At 24.9% G+C, this 20,572-nt stretch overlaps 2 protein-coding genes and 1 long non-coding RNA gene across 4 annotated transcripts; 2 read left to right on the plus strand and 1 right to left on the minus strand.

Annotated features, from left to right (window-relative positions):
* The first annotated feature begins 709 nt into the window (after positions 1-709).
* Positions 710-3,882, plus strand: LOC112680793. Its single transcript, XR_003148345.1, has 3 exons — positions 710-1,102; positions 3,065-3,186; positions 3,260-3,882. It is a non-coding gene; the product is annotated as an uncharacterized LOC112680793 (long non-coding RNA).
* A 7,300-nt stretch (positions 3,883-11,182) lies between these two features.
* LOC112680778 (vacuolar protein sorting-associated protein 51 homolog) lies at positions 11,183-15,896 on the minus strand. The gene is made up of 15 exons (XM_025550971.1): positions 15,742-15,896; positions 15,536-15,670; positions 15,354-15,455; positions 15,162-15,281; positions 14,825-14,965; positions 14,171-14,323; positions 13,943-14,046; positions 13,683-13,883; positions 13,403-13,616; positions 13,069-13,287; positions 12,828-12,992; positions 12,627-12,737; positions 12,198-12,425; positions 12,022-12,134; positions 11,183-11,338 (listed from the first exon to the last, which is right to left on the minus strand). The coding sequence occupies exons 1-15, from the start codon at positions 15,820-15,822 to the stop codon at positions 11,230-11,232; spliced, it is 2,196 nt and encodes a 731-aa protein (XP_025406756.1). The 5' UTR covers positions 15,823-15,896; the 3' UTR covers positions 11,183-11,229.
* A 152-nt stretch (positions 15,897-16,048) lies between these two features.
* Positions 16,049-18,681, plus strand: LOC112680788 (RNA 3'-terminal phosphate cyclase). 2 transcript variants are annotated; one of them, XR_003148344.1, is made up of 10 exons: positions 16,049-16,203; positions 16,285-16,402; positions 16,815-16,947; positions 17,013-17,136; positions 17,223-17,281; positions 17,418-17,577; positions 17,835-17,947; positions 18,012-18,165; positions 18,275-18,357; positions 18,427-18,519. XR_003148344.1 is itself a non-coding variant. In XM_025550987.1 (10 exons), exons 1-10 carry the CDS (start codon positions 16,165-16,167, stop codon positions 18,502-18,504), a joined length of 1,083 nt encoding a protein of 360 aa, XP_025406772.1. In that variant the 5' UTR covers positions 16,049-16,164; the 3' UTR covers positions 18,505-18,681. The 2 variants fall into 2 exon arrangements, 1 of the variants encoding a protein (XP_025406772.1); XM_025550987.1 differs by having other exon boundaries at positions 18,253-18,357; positions 18,427-18,681.
* Positions 18,682-20,572: the final 1,891 nt, after the last annotated feature.

A 20,572-nucleotide genomic window follows, 5' to 3' on the forward strand; every position in this document is an offset into this window, starting at 1 on the left:
ATTTACTTACCCTCGGAGTGTCTTAAATTATTAAAGAATTAAAACCAAAAATTTGTGTCAACATTGAAAATTATCGTTGCATATTAATGTACTATATAATTAAATCAAGTGTAATTTATTTTGTATAAACGTTAAATTACTGATGTAAAATAAATTGTATTAAAGCTTATAATTAAGCGGTAATAATAAAATACTTATTAAATAGTAAATACTGTTGTGAAATCAAAATAAATTACACCAACACATTGAACGGTATTATAATGTCATATCCATATTTTTCTTAAACTGTAATTATACTTTATTAGAAACGAGCTTAGATTTAGATATTATCAAATAACTATAAACTTATAAATAAAAAAGTATATTCTATATTTATATATGTATATGTATATACATATATATACTTACATAGTTTATATAGTATAATATAAATCGTTCGCTTTTAAAAGTCTAAATTTACCTAATGATAATATTAAAATATTAAATAGACGATTATATAGATATCTACATACATTTCATGGTATAACATGATTGCTATAAGAAATACTATCGGATTTTGATGTGTATGATTTTGTTTATTGTTACATTATTACAGTAAACCATTATTCCCAATGATTTAAAAAAATAATACTTCCAATGAGGGACGAGGGGATCGAAAATGAATAGCAAAGGACTGCAGGCAGTATAATATAACAGGATACTGTTCGTTAAAAGGGGAATGCATCTAAATTAATATTAAATAACACGTTGCACAGTGTAGGATACTGTACGTGAAGGTTTCATATGTGAATGTGAGGATGCCGGTGTCTATCGTGCGGGTCCACTTAACGGACAATTCACAGCAATAATAAACGTTTGTGAATAGCGTCTCATTTATCCATCGTATACCGTCTACCAGTTTCCTCTTTATATTTTAAACATATTTTGATTTTTTTTTTTATTATTATTATTATTTATTATTTCATTAAAGTTTATATTACAATATTAAATAATGTTCAATACCCATGAGCTACGACAACCGTTGCAATGATCAATGAATCACTTTTCAAACTATTTTCATGGGCAATTATTTGTATTAACTATCCATGTAATCTGGGATAATGTAAGTTATACATCCGTTTTTAATGGATGTTCGTTCCTAATGGCATCTGGATATGAAATGTTCTCATTATTTCCTCATAATCAACTTAGTTTTTTGCACTTTTCATCTCTTCAATTTAACAATTTGAATCATTCATTAGTTACCTATAAATAATTATAAACAACGATCACATAAGAATTATTTGTTATATCCAACATGTCTGTAAAACGAACTTCTACTATATTGCTAATCAAAAATTGTATTTTATCATTTGTATAAATGCATAATATATCATATCATTATAGATATTGTATATCATAGTATGAATAATCCCCGTGTTAGAATACATGTATGTGAAATAATGTTTAAATAATATACATAAAAATACATCATCCTCCCATATGTGTGTACTGTACTGTGTATACAAATTACATTTTTTATAAACTTATGAATAATATAAATTAATCATACTAATAAATAAAAATATATGATTTTTTTATTTTAGAAACTTATTCACTTTGTTAACATCTAAGTGCAATTAAAATTATTACGAATATTCCAAAGATCATAGTTTATTTAGTTAAAATTCAACAGAAAATATAAATTAAAATATTATTAATTCATTATTCGTCACATTCGGATGTTTTGATAAAATAAAAAACAGATGTGAAATCTGCATCTATATGTATGTATTTGATATAAATGTATAATTAATTACTCTAATATAAATAAAAAAACAATTCTGTAGGTTTAAATATTTATTTAAGTCTAACTTACTACTACTTCTAACTATTATTTCATGCATGAATCTTTGAAATCGTTGACACAATTATACAATACCACATGATTTAATCAATGTTAATATATCTATATAATATAAAGTAATGCGTTTGAAAGGTTCTACTCTACTTGTAAGTTATAAGCAATATCACAAGTGGTTGGATTATATAAATATCAAAAATATATCCAACTATATTTTATAAATATAATTTATCAATTTCAGTAAAGAAAAATATTCAAACTTTTTATGGACTACATTGCGTATGTTGTATAATATAATAAATGATATATGTGTGTTTATTTGAATTATTATTCACATAAATTTACGTTACTCCAAGAAAATTACAAAAGAACAATTTCAATAAATGCTTTTTTTGTGGTCTAAATCTTTGAATTCATGTAATACATTTTTTTATACGCCTTATTACACTAATTCATCTCAATTAATTAAATCTTTCGTTGACCCATTTAATTTTCGTTTCGTCTTTAATTCGTTTAACCTCTATACCTTCAAACTAATATTCCTCTTCGTGATATATGTATATCATAGATTTTTATTAAGTACCTCAATCAGCTGTATTATATTTTGAATATAAATTGTGTAAATTCGAATAAATCAACACGTAACATTTGTTTTAGAAACAGTAATTATGCAATTGTATCAACACTTATTTGTAAAATTACTAAAAAATCTATAAAAATATAATTATTTAACATGGGTAGTACAATATTTTAAATCTAAATAGGCTAACGGGATAAAAATGTTATGATTGAGCGTCATCATACTACTATGCGCTTCGTTACGTATTTTGTTGAAAATATTTCTCACATAAATAATATAAACTGATTTTTATTTTTTTTTTCAAAAACTTAATACAAAACAATGCGTATCTATAGGTACCTATAGGTATCTATATGTACCTATATGTATACATAATAATTTGCATTGAGAAAATGTTAATTACGATAAACTAATCGTAGTTCAGTAAAAACGATAAAAAAAGTATAGAATTCACAAACATAGTATTATTTAAATATAAAATAAAGTTAATATAATATCGATGCTCACCGTACCTAATTTGATGGTTATCGCGTTCTCGTGGACACTGTTCGTTTATTAATGGCTGAACAACAAGTGAAAATGCTATAAATACAACGAACTGAAATCATATTCTTCCATCGATAGTATTTATAATATTTCAGGTAGTTACATCTGAGTACGAGTGTTGAATTAATACACATACGAGTTGAGGAAATGGGTGTGCTATCCGTGGGACAGCGAACAACCGAATGCGTTCCATTCGATTTCTACTATAACTGTACAGGTAGAAGAGAAAAAAAACTAAACAATATGTCACTAATTAACAGCTGTGACAGGTATACACTATTATGTTATAGGTGTACGTATACGTGCGCGGATGGTGTACGATACAGATGACATTTAACAATACCTGAACAACGCCACCGCCGCACACATTATGCTGATGATGCCGGTGGTAACGATGATGATAATAGGCTAACCTCGGTTGATGTTTTCTCCCCAATTTTTGTTCGGTTTCCTTATATCCAAACGCACCGAAGTGTAGTTTTTTATTTTATGATAATGCGTATACCCAACAAAACTATTTTAAGACGAACTATATAAATGACGGTGGTGTATATAATTTTGAATCCCTAAATAATAAGTACTTCTTTAAAACTGAATAATGACTTATACAATCAAGCGAAAAATAGGTATATAGTTTATAATACCTACTTAATATTGAACAAAAGAATCAATTGAGACACTTGGCTGTAAGTTTATTTCGCTCTTATATTATTTTATAAAATAATATCAGAGTGAAATAAACAGTGAAATAATAACAGGTGATATATCACCTCTCTTTCCGTACCAAAAATTCAATTATTTTATTGTGTAAATAAGTACAGTAGGGTAGTATAATGACACCAACCAACGCGATAAAACATTTTCTTATAATTAAGTATCAACTATTCATGTTCATAACATTTTATAAAGTAAAACGGATAACATGATAACAAATTAATAGGTAGCTATCTTAAAATATTAGTTATGAAATGTTAATCGGTATAGGTTAAAAAAATATAACCATAACATGACATAATGAACTTATATGTAATTAGCTTATTTATACCCTTTCATTAATAACCCACCTAACCTACCTATTCTGAGAATTATTATACTTAAATTTTACATTTATGATCATACGCCATTTTTATTAACAAATAAAATTAATTTAATACAAAGGTGCACTTATTAACAATGGCGTATTTTTGGGTGTAAGGTTTTCCAGGTCTCGAACCCTCCCCGCTGGAAGAAAAAAAAAGGTTCAAAATTCATAAATTACTTGCTATGAAGACACAGAGAAAGATAACATTCATTTATAACATGTGATTGTAATGTTTGTATAAAAATATCTGTAAAATAATATAATTATGAATTCATACCATTTATGTATTTTTTATGATATAAAATCACTTATTTTTTAAAAAAATTGTAAACTCCCATCAAAAAATTTGAAAATAATGTTTACTATTGTATTTAATTTATATAATTATATAATTATGTATTCATAACTACTTGTATTAACTATTTTTATCTTTAATATTTATAAAACTACATAAATAAATGCAGTTAGAACAAGAATACCTAATTTTATTACTTGAGAATCGAAAATAAAGTTAAAGGATTACTAAATTTTTTTATGAAATAGTCATAATACATTTTTAAATATCATTATTGAATTATACATATTTTAAATATTTAATATAACTTATACATTACATAATTTTTTTGACTAATATATTCTAAGTAATTTTTTACTAAACAAATTAATAAATTGATAAAAAATTTGTTTTTAAACTGTAATAGAACAATCGTTTCATCATTATTTTCTTGGAAAGTGAATTATGAGGAAACTACATGTATGCAGGTGTTAAAAATATGTTTTTAATTTTTTAAGAATATGTGCATATACCTACTATCAAACAATTACAATATTTATTACATGTATAACAAATAATAGACTTCATATTGACGGCTATAATAGAAATTACATTATTTATCGATAATAGATTTATTACGCATCCAAAAAAAAAAAAAAAAATTATTGGTAAATATATCCATGGTAAGGTGGGGAGTAATTATTTCCAAAAACATTTTGTGACAACTGGTTTATTTCTTTAAAAAAATATGTACACTTCCTGTTCCATACTTTTTTTTTAAAGGTGTAGCACATACGGCAAAATATAGGTTCCTATATATGTATATATGATATTAGTCAAAGGGAAAGAATATTCATGACTATACAAACAACGTGTCCTGGCATTTATGTCAATGCTTAATGAATAAGACGCATGGGGGGCAACAAAAACTACAATACACATTTATACACACACACACTTATAGATCATAGGTGGTTTAACATTGTAAAGTAATAATATTTCAATTTAAAATCCCTAACAAATGCGTTTATAAAGCGTGTGAAATACAACACTATATTGCATGTACCTAATATATGAGTATGATAATAACTAAACAGTGCAAGGCCGTATCTAGAATTTTTTTCGGAAGGGGTCCAAAATATGTATATTGTAATTTTATTGAAATTAGATTTTAACTTTCGATATTTGGTTAAAAATAAGACAGAAAAAGATTTAATCTTCTTTTGTTAAAACTAATATAATATTTTCATATGATATTATGATATAAAATTAAAAGCAGTCAATAATTAATTGGAGCTTAAGTCATTTTTGACTGAAAATATTTATGTTGATATTAAAAATAAATTGGTATTTTAAACATTCGTAAAATATTGAAGAAATTTCGGTGGGGTGGCGGGTGGGGGGTTCAGACACCCTGGAACTCCCAAATATTATTATAATTTACATCAATGATTATATTTTCAGCATTTGCTTTTTCGAAACTGGGTTTGAATTTAAAAGTGTTTAGAAATTTAAGAACATAGACGTATTCTATTGTAGGTGCTTCGGAAAAATATGATTATGTGGTATTACAGAAAAGAGTTTCTTCTTTCACTGAATAATAGTTACAAATATAAGTAATCAAAAATAAAACCAGTATCATGACTTTTATACATACTTGGGTAAAATATTTTTTAAAAGTATTTAGAATAAATATTCGAATACTTACAAAAAATAGTAATCCGAATATGTATTCAAATACTTTATACAAATTGTATTCCGAATACTTTTAAAATACTTCTAGTTTTCCAACTATAAAAATAATAGATGTTCACTCAACAGAAATATTTGAAATTGTAGACTAAATATATGTTATTTAATTGTATTTTTTTATTATATAACTATTATAGTTGATGGTTTACAATAATAATAAATACCTAATATTAGCTTATACAAGATACGACGGAAAAGTAATAAAATCATTTAAAAAATAGATGATTTGACGGTATTCGAAATACAGTATTCAGAATACTCGTTATAAGTATTCAAAATACTTAAAAAGTATTCTGAATACAGTATTCCAAATATTGTATTCGGAATACTACCCAAGTCTGCTTTTATATAAGAACTAGATACTGACTACTACTGCAATTTTCAGGGAAATATGTATATTATAGCTATATTTTATGGCACACTGAATGATTTTTCAATTGGATCAAATAAAATGTATATTTATTTTTAATTAAGTTCAGTATTTTTAAAACGGAAACAAGCTAATAGGTTTTTGATTCCACTAACCATTATTAAATCACTATCAATGATTGTATGCATTGTTTTTGAACACTCTGAAGTTCATTTTATTATTGCAATTTTCGATAATTCTGTTTTATCTATACTCTAGTGATTTCTGAACAGAAAATATTTTTATAAATTACATAATATTTGATACCTACTTCAATGCGATCAGGGGCATATTTAGACTTACTTCTGGGGGGGGGGGCCCAAATTTTTCTTTATTTCAGGCTCAAAATGTACAAGTAAAATGTTTTGCAATATTTAAATCGGGTGAATCCTTAATACTTGTGGTTTTTTTTTTTTTATCTAATGCTAGATTGATCAACTTTTATGTAGTTCTTTTTTAACACTTGTCTGTGTTTTGAAAGTTACGTTTGTGTTTATTTGTTTTTTCAATAAGTATAGCCCAATTCAGTATTCACAGCCACGCCTAATTTGATTTCGTTATGAAATGATCCACATTAAAAAATTTGAAATGTGTATCTCTCATACAATCGATTCCTTAAATACGGATTCAGCCAGGGGCGGATCTAGGGGGGGGGTCAGAGGGTCAGCTGACCCACAGTTAATATTTGTTGACAAAATTGGCCTCTTGGAAATTTTTTTCTCTCTTTAGACCTTGATTTGGACTCTTGGACAGTTGGCCCATCGGAGTAACTTGAAAAATGAATGCCATGTATATTCAAAATTTAAAATTTTTCAATTCATAATTTATATTTTAAATTATATCGTTTTAGTAGAAAGTTAAGTAAATCATATTTTATTCTGTACGTTTGTTGCGGTAATAAAATTAGATTATATTTATTAATTAAATTAGTAAATAAGTCATTATCGGTGGTATCACTAATTCTAAAATGTATAAATATACTTATACACTTTTATGAGCATATTGTTTTTTTTTTTTTTTACAAGATATTCATTTCTAATTCAGTTTCATCCCTAATAAATGGCCTCTTGAAATGGCTTGACCCACAGTTCCCCGACTCTGGATCCGCCCCTGGTTTTAGCGATTTAAAATACGCTCCTGAGTGTTATTGTATATGAGTGTCATTTACTGAAATAATCTTATTGCGTTTGCAAAATTAAATTATATTAAATGTCTTCCTTCCAAATAATATATTTATGTTATGGTTAGAGTACGAAAATCGTGTAATGTACACATCATCCGGATAATGTGAACACTACCCATGTCTATTGAATAAAGTAAACATATTTGTAAAACGTTTAATTTAAAGGTACATTAACTGGGTAATTTGTACATTATCTATCTTTGAGTGGACAAAGGGTTTTCATAAAATAAGATACGACAAAATATGAATAGTAAATAATATTAATAAAAAAGGATAAAATGTTAATTGTATCTACATGATGATCAGGGCCGTGTTAAGGGGGGGGGGTCAAAGGAGGCAATTGCCCCCGAGCACCGTAGTTTTTTAAAAGTAAGAGGGCGCCCTTATCTGCACTTAATATGCTACCTGTGCCCAGTGGCCCTGTAGAAAAAATTTTGCCCCGGGGCATTGAAATGTTTGACACGGTTCTGATGATGATAAATCGTGTGCATTGATATCAGTGTTGAGAATAGATAATGCAAAATTTATCTAGATAAAGATGAAAGATAATATTTCCAAACTCATCTAGATAAAGATAATAGATAAAAAACATTAAAATATTTAGATGAAGATAAAAGATAATTTCATTTTTGTCTAGATAAAAAGAAAAAGATATTTTCAAAAAATGTTATTTTTTGGTCAACATTTCATATTCTAATAATATCTATGAAGACTCAATTATAATCATTATTATCAATAGGTACCTAGGTGTTTAATGTTTATTGTAATAATGTAGAGTACCATTAAACAGTATTGATATTTAATGTACAATATTTAAGGATAGTTAATCACTAAAATGTTATACAAAAAAAAAAAAAAAAAATGAAAATTGCTCAATAGGTATTAGAATGAATACAAAATAACATTAAGTTAACAATATTGTTTTCCATATAATATTAATTTGATGATTTTCATTATTCTATAAGTAGTTACTACTTTACGGGTTCCAAGAGTAAAGTAATGACTATTCAGCGTATTAGTGACAAAATAATAATTCATTAATATGACTACCATTTATTTTCTGATTATATGAATTAGGCAAATTAATTTCATAATTCTAACCTATTGTGTGCATTTTAGATAATGTTGTTTTGATAAAACATTTTTCTAACTTGATACTCCAGGATTCTTGATCTAACAAAAAATAATCTATTTCTCAGACACGTATCTGGGATCTTATTTGAGAGGGGAGGGGCGATTTATTGTATTTGCCGGTATGTAGTTATATCAGTATAAAAAAAACCAATTTTTTTATTGCTTATAATTCATTTTTTAAACGACAGTTCCTGTTACTTTTATAAAATTGAATCGGTATACTTTTTCTTCATTTAATCAAATCGTTGAATGATGTCTTCAATAGAAATTTCTATTTCTCTATGAATGTTGAATAAAGCTAATATATATATATATAAGTAGTTTTAACTGTCAAAATATTAACAATATTACTTATCTTATATCATAAAAATTATTATTAACACTATTAAAATTGTACAAACACAAATACTTAGTGGGCTTAAGCCATTTAATTTACATTAAACGTTAAAATTATTTCTACCTGTTTTTTTTTATGCAATCGATTTTGATGAAATTTAGTATACATTGTACTTTGGAGAGGATCATACCTTTTGGTACCTCAGGCTACCTTTTGTCTCGGGAAAAAGGAAAGGGAAGCATCAGAATACCTAATAAGGCCCGAACGAACAATTGTTTTATTGTTGCTATAACAATCGAAAAAATGGAAAGGAACCTCACTGTCACACATTTCAGTGTACATCTAGAAAATTGTGAACTTATCTATTTTACTGAAAATAATTTCCAAGAGCTACTATATTTTCCTCCAAAAACGATACTTACCACCACAGCCGTATTACCGCTTAGGCTGTTTAGGCTGAAGCCTAAGGCGGTAAATTTTAACGGTCAAAAAGAAATAGCAACTTTTTTTACGGTGTGACCTAAAAACTACGTTATTTATTTTTTTTAAATTTAAAATATAAAAACATGTAATTTGAACATAGTTCGATGTGATTGTGAAACAAATATCGATATTAACAGTATTCTGTTGCTAGGTAAACCGAAACTGAAATTATTATTATTATTAGGTATTTATTAAATTTTTTTTATTTATTTTATAGTATTAATAGTAGATCGTGAAGGAAGAAAGTATTAAAACCTGTATCGCTTGAATCCGATTTTAACTTAATTTTGTTTATTTTAGATAGTAAAACAAGTTTTACTTATATTTTTATTATTGTTTTTATTTATTAATAATTGTAGGTAGGTATATACAAAGTATTGTTTTTATTCATGATCATTTTTTTTTAATAAGACACGTGATGGATTTTTTACTTATCACTTTTAGAAGTAAAATATCAATACCTAAAGTAGGTAGGTGGTAAATTTATTTCAGCCTATGTGCGGTAAAAACCTTAATCCGTCCCTGTTTACCACTTTTTTGATTGTACGCTATACTTATTATTTATTTGTATCAATACTTTAAAAATTATTATCTTAATGATTTACACTTAAAAATACTTCTACAGTGAGTAATACCAAAAGGAGTTGAACACTCAAAATTCTATTACTGGGCAACAGCGGGTAATTCAGCTATAAGTAAATAAAAATCTATTTAAAAAAATTAGAAATACCACTGATCAGCGATGCTTATCAAAAATTACAAAATGTATGAAATTTTGAAACAGTGGTCTCTCCAATACTCTTGACATGAAATAAGAGGGGATTCTAAAAAATACTGGCATTGGCAAAAACAATACCATGCTGGAAAACCAGGTAATTCAGTGTAGAGCCAAAACTACCATATAGATAAATTTGAAATTTAGTTTAATTTGTTTTATAACCAACTAATTAAAATAAAGTAAAACTAAATAATGTAAAGTAATAATCCATTAAAAATATGTTCAGCCCAAGATTGTTCTGTATGATGCCGGGTAATTAAACTACCTAGTTTATTATATTGCCTGTTTAGATAAAAATTGAAATGTACTATAAAAAAATATTTTTAATGAAAGTAATTATTTATTCTTGGGTTAGATTAGGTAATTAGAATATGCAATGAAATTGAAATGCATTACATGTAATTTATTAATTTAATTTATTTGCCTCTATCTTTAAATCTACTGGGGTAAAAAGGATAATGATCAATACACAAAAAATAAGGAATACTAATTTATATCTTTGAATATTAGTACCCAAAAATTAAAAATAAGACATTTTAAATAACGAATAAATTTAATAGTTTTAGATCAAATTTATAGTGTTTCCAAATCATAATGTACTGCATTACGATTTGTTGATCTATAAATAATGTTTAGATAAAAGTTAAATTTATCATACAATATTATAATGACTTCATTTTAGAATAAATAAAATAATAAAATGAATAGCTATTACAGTTTATAAAATAATTATTTTGATAATATAATACATAAAATAATATATATAGAGTCTAAAAGCTCTTTTTACCAAATAAATATTAAAAAAGATAAAATATGAACACAAACAAATTTATCCTCTTTCACAAATAATTTCAACAACACTGGGTTCCATTAAAACTGGATTTAAACACCTATGCACAGAGCTGCTTAATATTTCATCCAAAAGCAAATGAACTAAACTGAAATAAATAAATAATTTTTTAAATAACAATATTAAAATATGATTAATTAGAGGAAAATGTAATATTTTCGAAAATCTATAATTGAAATTGTACAGAATGAATTGTTTTCTTTTCTATAAATAAATATTTTAACTATGTAATTTTTAAATCACACATGTATAAAGATACAAGTCAAACAGTGTGTATAATTAAGTCTAGGATACAACTTGACTTGTTAATTAACAAAAAAAATTAATTAATTAATTGGTTATAAACTATTCTTATTTCATATATTTTATTAGGACACCCACAAGAAGTGGTATGTAATAACAATTAAATTATAATTGCATTGATTAATAACATGTTTGATTTGATTTGCATTCAAAATTATTAATCCAAATTCAAGAATTGTTTGGTCAAAGACCGATATAGGATTTTAGAACCAGAAATAAAAATTATTTAAGACAAAACATATCCAAATTTAATTAAATAAATAATATTATAATCTTATCAATTTGCAGATTTCATTCAAAATATCTTTATTTTAAGAAAATTGTATTTTTAATTTTTTTCACTGTAGTAATAAATTTAATTAAAAAAATTTAAATTTTACATTCTTAAAGCACTTTGATATACATATTGATTGATTTAATATTTATGAATATAGTTTAAAAAATAATTAATTATAGAAAATAGCATACTTTTCATCTGATACAAAACGCCATAAATAAAGTTGTAAGTAATGTATATCCACTTGAACTTGTTGAAGTCCATAACGGTTAAATGTTCTTAAACGAACACATTCTAAAAGTGTCTGCAAATAAAAATAGAGGGTAAAATATTGATGATGAAATTTCAGGAATATAAGTAAACTAACTTTTAGACTTATTTTTATAATGCCTGTGGTAATAGAAACTCTTGAAAATTGAACTGGTGAAAAAATATCAATACGTTCAGAAAATAAACGATTAATGGCTGAAAATGTTTGGGTGTTTGTAGCTGTACCACCAGATGACCATGCTCTTATGTGTCTAGACATTTGAGTCCTACGACTTGAATCACTACTTCTGTCTGTACGTAAGCCTTCTTCAAATAATTCACCAACCTAATTAACATATTATTATTTAATTGCAATTATTTTTATTTATAGTAAAAACATTAATTAAAAATCATGTCTTATCAACAATTATTAAATTTTCTAAAACCTTATAAAAGTTTCAACAATAATTTTAGCAAGCAATAAAATTGTAATTAAATGACATAGTAGGTTAAACTACTTATTTACTAATAAAATATTAAAACTTACTTGACTATCAACATATGTAATTTCCTCTACAACTCGTTTCATAACAGCACGTACTGTTCTTGGTTCTAAACTATGAAGCCAATCCCGTGTTTCAACAGACTTTTTTAGCATCTAAATAATAAATATTAAATAGAAAATAAATAACTTTTAAATAATTCTTAAACAAGTGTTTTGAAAAAATATAATATTTTAATAATTTACTTGGGATATGGATAATCCTTCAACACGAACATAATAATTTACAAGATCTTGAGCAGTAGAATGCATATCTGATGCTAGCTCAGCTTCAGAACTGAGTTGTGAAGAATTCTTAGGTTTGTTTTCAAAATATTTATTAATCTCATACATTTCATCCACAAGATGTAACTAAAAATAAATAAAATAACAAATATTTATTAAATTTTGATCACTCTTCAAAAGTTAAAAGTATATGTCAGTTTACCAAATAGCCAACACCAGACATTTGATACTCAAGACACATTTTTGTCATTATCAAAAAGAGAAAAGCAGGTGGACAAGGTATGCTTATAGTGTATGATCGAGCCGCTGATGATAAATAATGTAAAAATCCAACAACAAGTCCTTCACGTACATTATCAACACTAATAGATTTTCGAAGTGTATATTTAGTTGAAAATGATACTTCTGGTTCTAAAAATGCCTATAAATAAAATTAATATATTAGGATCTAAAAAAAATAAAATTTTTAAAATTTAAAATATGTATTTTAAAATTAAAGTTTGATACATTGAAATATTAATAAAAAATTAACTAACAGAAATATCTTGTAAAATTCCTTTCACTTTTTCTATTACATCTGATGTTAAAGAATTCAATGATTCTGTTGCAAATCCATTATCATTCAATTTTTGTAGAGACACTAATGACTGACGTATAGTGGCTAGTTTATCATTAAAATGTGCTTTTAACATAGCTAAATGTAATTTGGTTTGGCGGCGGGCAGCAGAAGATATTATTTCTAAAGCATTTCTGAAAATATTTAAAATAATATGGCATGGCATAAAATAATATTATATTTTTATTTTAAAAACACACAATGTAAAGTCCTTATACGAAAATAATTTTCCAATTGCTTGAATTTTTCTATAAAATCTATCTAAAGCTCTAACTAGAATAGCTGTATCACTAGTATTTCTATCAATATAACACTGAACAATTTCTAAGTATCTGACCATATTGTCTTCAACAAAAATACTTAATTGATTCATAGTTATTTCACTTTCTTCGTTTCCATCACTAAAAATATAGAATATATAATTAATAAAATGTAGGATTTGATCAGTAATAAGTATTACTTTTTTAAAACATTTTCAATAAACATATCATTAAATGATGTTATTACCAAACATAATTGACTAAGAAATGTATCACTTCCTAAGTCAATAAACTCAATCATATCCTACAAAAATAAAATTATTGTAAACAATAGTAGATAAACATTATATATTTTACAATACATATCAATGTAAAACTACAATAAAATTAAATCAATTCATTAAAAAATCAAAAGATATTAAAATTACTTGATTAAGATTTTCAACTTGTAACTGAAGGTCATCCAATGATTCAAATAAACGATTTTTTGAATGTAACAAAAATTCTTTACAAAGTGATAATACAGGTTCATCCAGTTGAAGTAATAAATCCACAGATTTTGTTAATTCTTTGCCTGATACCTAAAAAATTATAACTTGAATTATTTTATAAGATAAATGTGTTCAGTTACTTATTTTGGTTTAAAATAGGTTGATTTATGTCTTTATATACTTGTAAGCATTTTATTGATTAAAACTAAAAATGTAGACTAATAAATCAAACATTCTCCAGAATTAATAATTTTATAAACATAAAATAACTAGATTGAAATCAGTACACAATTTGATAACTTATTTTGTTTCTTTATAAATTAAATATATTACCTTAAAGCTATACATACCTATTTCAACCATTTACTTTCATTAAATGACAAAAAAAAAAGTATAAAAATGCATAGTTTTAAAAACACTACTGTTTTTTACTTTTATCAGAATGCGGAAAATAATTTTCATCCCTAATATCATAAAAAGCTAACTATTATATAAAATCATAGTTTCAATCATTAAACATATTTCAAATGGAATACAAAATATTAATAACAATCAAAAATAATTATGAATTTATAAATACTAAGTACTTACATCTTTATCCCTTAAATGACTATATAAAATCTTCATTAATTCATTCACAATATTATTGCAATCATCAAGTATTCCTTTTAATGATTCTTGATTTCCATATTGAGTCAAAACTCTTTGAGCATGTAAATATTCTTGAACAACCTAAATAAAATAAATAAATTAAAATTTTATTGATTTAGTTTTAATTTTTTTCAAACAAAATAATAACCTATAGTATAAAGATATGTTTTATTATATTAATATTCAAAGGTTTTGTATGTAAAAATGATATGAATTGAGTATTTTATATTAAGCAATAAATTAAAAGAATAGGTAACAAATAAAATTTAAATATTACCTGTACATAATCTTTTTTTAATAAAAGTTTTTTTAGAGTAGTCGGTAGAGTATAAACAAATTGAAAACGTCTTAATAATTTATGAGTTTCTGAAAGTTTTGATATTTCATCTCTATTAGCCTACATATAATATAAGAACCATAAATAGTAATTTCAATTTTTTCTTTATATTTTAAGACATTGTTCACTTGCATGTAAAGATGAAGTAATTGTTTCTGAAGATTTAGTAATTTCATCCATTTTACATAAGAGCATTTCCATATCTCCTTCTAAATTTTTAAAATCATCTTTCATCTTAAACATAATTAAAAAAAATTAAATATTTTAATGATTGCATTTATCTTAGTAAAATATTATGTTGTTTGTCATATTACTTTTCCAATTGTATCTGTTGCTAAAATAAATTTATTGTAATTTTCATATACTAAAGTCTGCATATCAGAATGTAATGATTGAATGTCTTGATGTATTTCTCTTTCATGATCCATAACTTGTTTTAAATTTGATTCCTATTTACATAAAAATCAACAAACAACTTCGTACAAATTGATAAAATTTCTAGTCTTGGTTATTTTATTACCTTAAGTATTTTTTTAACGTACATATCTGCGTTAAAACACGCACCATTTATATCATAAGGACTTCCTGGTTTAATATCCATGTTAAATAATAGAATAATCCAAATTAGTTTTAAATTATAAAAAATAAGAACATTTTTGTATAATAATTTTAATATACGTTATCATTAGTATATCTTTAATCGTGGTGAGCAATGAACTCTATTTTCACATCATATGATTTGATTGGTTATATGATTTATAATGATAAGAATAACATTGATTAGCTGTACCGGCTCAAGGTTTATAGTTAAAAATACGTAATTTTTAAACCTGTACATCAAAATTGCAAAATAAATTTTTATACATTTTTACTGTTTTGGTTGGTATTATTTTATAATTTTAATCGTCTAAGTGAAAATATCTTGTTTACAAACAATAGAAATATGGATATGAAGAACATTGATGGCAGTATATTAGAAGGTGTAAGTAACAAGTTTAAATAAATCGCTAACTACAAATAATAACTTATATATTTTTATTTTTATGTATTATTATTTTATTAGGGTGGCCAAATTTTGCGACTATCCGTAGCCTTTTCATGTCTTTTTCAGCAACCTATTAAAATTACCAAAATACGAGCAGGACGATCTAATCCTGGATTGAAAGCTCAACATTTATCTGGTAATATATGATTCTATTAAAATTGATAAGTTAAAATAGTTGTTCATAACTCTAAAGTTATTTATTTTTATTACTATTATATATATAGTAATAAAAATAAATGTATATATATATATATATTTTTTATTATAATTTAATTTAAAAATAGTAATGATAATTTAATCTCTAAATTATTATGAAAAATAACTGAAATATTATAATAATATAATTTAACAAGCTACTATAATTTTCTTGTATTGGCTATGTTCTGTGATCTTGTCTGGTTGATGAAATAACATAATGTTTAAAACTATCTATGTGTGCAATCAAATATATCTACATTGTGTGAATAATAAAATGTTGACTAACTTTAAAAATGTGAAATTAATATTAAGCATCATTTAGGAAGAAAATATTTTTTTTATAATTTTAGGAATTAATTTGGTTAAAGAGATGTGCCGTGCTAATACAAATGGAGATCAATTAAATTCTTGTGAATTATCATTCTATCCTAAAACTTTAAGAATGGGAAATTTCAATCTGAATGTTAACTCTCAAACTGCTGCGTACGGCTTAATCAGGTTAAAAAAAAAAAATTAAAAATTTGCAATTAATTTTTTTCAATTTATAGGAGTATTCCTTTAATGATTCAGTCTGTGTTGCCTGTAGCAATATTTAGTAATCAGAATTCTTCTATAACTATGAAAGGAGGAACAGATGTCAGCTTTTCTCCCTCAATGGATTACGTAACAAATGTATTAGAAATACTACTAGAAGTTTAGATAATTATTTAATATATTACTTGTGACATATTTTCAATAATATATATTAAAAATTACAGATTTTATTTCCTATTTACAAATTATTTGGTATAGATTGTGAAGCACATATTATTAAACGGTAAACACTCATGATTTTATCAGCGTTAACATAGTACATAATTTTATGTAATATGTGATTTTATATTTATTTATTAAATATTATAATTTTTTTTTTTGTTTAACATTACTAATTAAACTGATACTTATTTTTATAGAGGATTTTACCCTAAAGGTCGTGGTGAAGTACTGTTAACAGTTAACCCAATTGTTGGTTATTTAAAACCTATTGAAATTAATAAATTTGGAGATCAACCAGCTATCAAAGGAATCATCTTTATATCCGGACCTAAGCATCAAATCAATAAAATAAATCAAGTATAGTTTAATATACACAATAAATATTAATAATTTTATCATTTATATCAAGAATATTTTATTTTGTATTTTTATGGTTATAAATTATGGTTATGTATTATTACCTGTTGGGTTATTTTTAATTTCTGTTAAGATGTATGGATACAAAATTTATAGTTAAAAGAACCTTTTTTTATTTTTAATCAATTTAAATTATTGAGAAATTCAATGTTCTTAATGTTCTTACAATATTTAAAAATAATATTGTTTTTGTTTAGATAGTTAAAGATATAGCTATAGCTGTAAAAAATAAGTTAAATTTATCTGGTTATCATAAAGTTACAATTCACACTGAAATTGGAGATTCAGAAGGTTCTGGTGGAAGTTTAGTGTAAATAATGTCAATATGATGATCTTATTAGAAACTAATATAAACTAATTCACTATTTTTTTAGGTTGGTAGCCGATACAGGAAAGTGTTTGCTTGGTTCATCTTCTCTTTATGATATGAGAAAATCAACTGTGGACAGTATCACTGATGAAGCTTGTCACAAACTTTTATTAGAATTGGAAGTTAAGTCTTGTGTTGATGCTTATACTATGGACAATGTAATACAATTTAATATTAGTTAAAATCATATATATTTTAAATATTGTACCTACAAATAATAGAAAAAATAATTAATTTTATTCTAGCTTATTATTTTTATGGCTCTAGCAAATGGTAAATCCCTAGTAAAATGTCGAGAGATCACTCTGCATACTAAAACTGCCATTCATATTGCTGAACAATTTACTAATGTAAGATTAATTATTTATCTATGATTATATTTTCAATTTTACTAAATTAACTGTTGTATTGAAATTTAGGCTAAATTTAGTATTAAACAAACAGAAGATGGTCTGAATGAAATTGTTTGTAATGGCATCAAGCTGAAAATTATTTAAAGTCAAATGTTTGTTTTTAATTTGCATTAGATTTAAATATAATATAATATGTTTAAAACTGCTAATTTAAGATACTAGTCAATTTCTTTATACTATTTTATTAATTTACTAAATGAAAAAACTATTGTTTACTTTATTATTTTATTATGATACAGACCTATAGTTAGTAAAACATCAGATGTGTAATTACTATCATTAAATTTAAATTTCTCATAAGTATATACTGTATTTTGTAATTTTTGTAAAAATAAAATTTTTTAAAAAAAGTAAAGAGTTGTGTATTATTTGAGATTCTTCAAATAAATAGATTATTTATTGAAACAAAAACAAGATTATTAATAAATATAGTAATATTAATATTGCCCATTTTAAGAATGAATATTTTGATATAACAAAGTTCATAGTATTACAAAAAGGAAACCTAAAGTTATTTGCTACGATTCTTATACATAAAAAACTTAACTGGCTGTATTAAATTATGTTTTGTATAAAGTATGATAAAAAGTAAAAGTGTAGCCAAGGGTTTTTAGAATTTTACATTTTAAATGTTTAATATTATAAAAATAATAATTAAACTTACATAAAATATATTAAAATTTTTTTAATATAATGATAAAAATAAACCAATAATAATAAGTTTTTCTTACAGCATTCGTCAAGTAAAATATTAAGATCGAGATTATTAACAATATCTCTCGATGTGCAATAAGGTTTTAATCTAGTTTTTGATATGATGCATGGTTAAATGGTTAACAAAGATCATTCACATGATGCAGAACTGATAGATAGTAACATTACTACTTTAAGTAAACAAAGAATATTTGGATATACTTCTTCTGAATTTTTGTTTCGAGGGGGGGGGGGCATAGTCAAAAATGTAGTGGTAATTTTTGGGAGTCCTTATTCACATTAATAATAATTAGACACTTTTGATGTTAACATCTTGACTGGTCATTTTCATTTTCCATATTTTATATATTAAAATTATTTCACAAAGTTTTCCGAAAACTATTATTTTTGAAGTTATACCTGTTTCATATTCGCGGTTAGGTATTAAATTATAAAATAGTAAATATATCAAGTATAATCACGTCATTAATTATTATAAATCTATACGATCTAATAATTATAAATAATTTCTAACCTGCGCTACATTGTATATTAATATTACCTAGCCAATTATGAAAATACGCTGAAGTTCGCTCATTTTCTTTTTTTTTCGGAACTCGCAACTTGATAATTTTTTTTTTTTAGACTGTACCATAACAAAACAATTATACTATTACTTGTAAAGTACACTTAAATAAATATTTAATTAAATGTGAATATTCCTTTTTCACATAATCACACACATTCATTCAGTGACGGTGCTAGAATTTGCGAGTCCCTGGGCAAAATAAACGTTGGGTCTTATAATTTATATTAATAAAATATTTTAAGTTTAGTTAAATCAGAACCGCGGGGCCTTAATTATAATTTAAGGCGTGGGGCCCTGGGCAACTGCCCCTATGCCCATCCCTCGCGCCTTCCCAGCATTCATTAGATACCCTCCAGTGAACAGTGAAGTAAATGCTAAACACTGTTATAATAAATAAGTACAACTGTTAAAAATAGTATATATTTGTTTAAAATATCAGAAAATACACACACATGAATACGCAATGCTTTTCGGCTTATCATTGTTCAATTAGTTAGTCTTCGACCACGGACTAAGATATATATCTTAGTCCGTGTCTACGACTAACCAATACAAGTATACAACATTGATTTATATTAATTGCAGAGTGGCCCGATTGTGTTTTTGGCTATTTTTAGCGAAATCATAAAATCAAAAGTATAATATGATATAAAATGACAAATATCTTTTCTTAATCTTTACCAGTGTGACTATTATGAATTAAAACTATTTAATTTGAAATACTTGTGTAATTCAATACAAAAGATTCAATTTGTTTTAAAAAAAATTAAAATGTAATAAAAATGATGAGTTTAAAATTTGAAATTTGCGCCCCCCTATGATTAGCAGCCGGGGCATGCCCCCCCCTTAGATTCGGTACTGACTGAACTT

This window comes from Sipha flava, unplaced genomic scaffold (assembly GCF_003268045.1).
Source record: "Sipha flava isolate LNK unplaced genomic scaffold, YSA_version1 180_pilon_pilon, whole genome shotgun sequence".
NCBI classification, from domain to species: Eukaryota; Metazoa; Arthropoda; class Insecta; order Hemiptera; family Aphididae; genus Sipha; species Sipha flava.

Coding starts and splice junctions, on each gene's coding strand:
- LOC112680778 (XM_025550971.1), bottom strand. CDS start 15,822: ATGGATATTAAACCAGGAAGTCCTTATGATATAAATGGTGCGTGTTTT. Junction 15,456..15,535: donor CAACAGATACAATTGGAAAA/GTAATATGACAA, acceptor ATTATGTTTAAG/ATGAAAGATGATTTTAAAAA. Junction 13,617..13,682: donor TCGTATAAGGACTTTACATT/GTGTGTTTTTAA, acceptor AAATATTTTCAG/AAATGCTTTAGAAATAATAT.
- LOC112680788 (XM_025550987.1), top strand. CDS start 16,165: ATGGATATGAAGAACATTGATGGCAGTATATTAGAAGGT. Junction 17,578..17,834: donor AAATCAATAAAATAAATCAA/GTATAGTTTAAT, acceptor GTTTTTGTTTAG/ATAGTTAAAGATATAGCTAT. Junction 17,948..18,011: donor GGTTCTGGTGGAAGTTTAGT/GTAAATAATGTC, acceptor CTATTTTTTTAG/GTTGGTAGCCGATACAGGAA.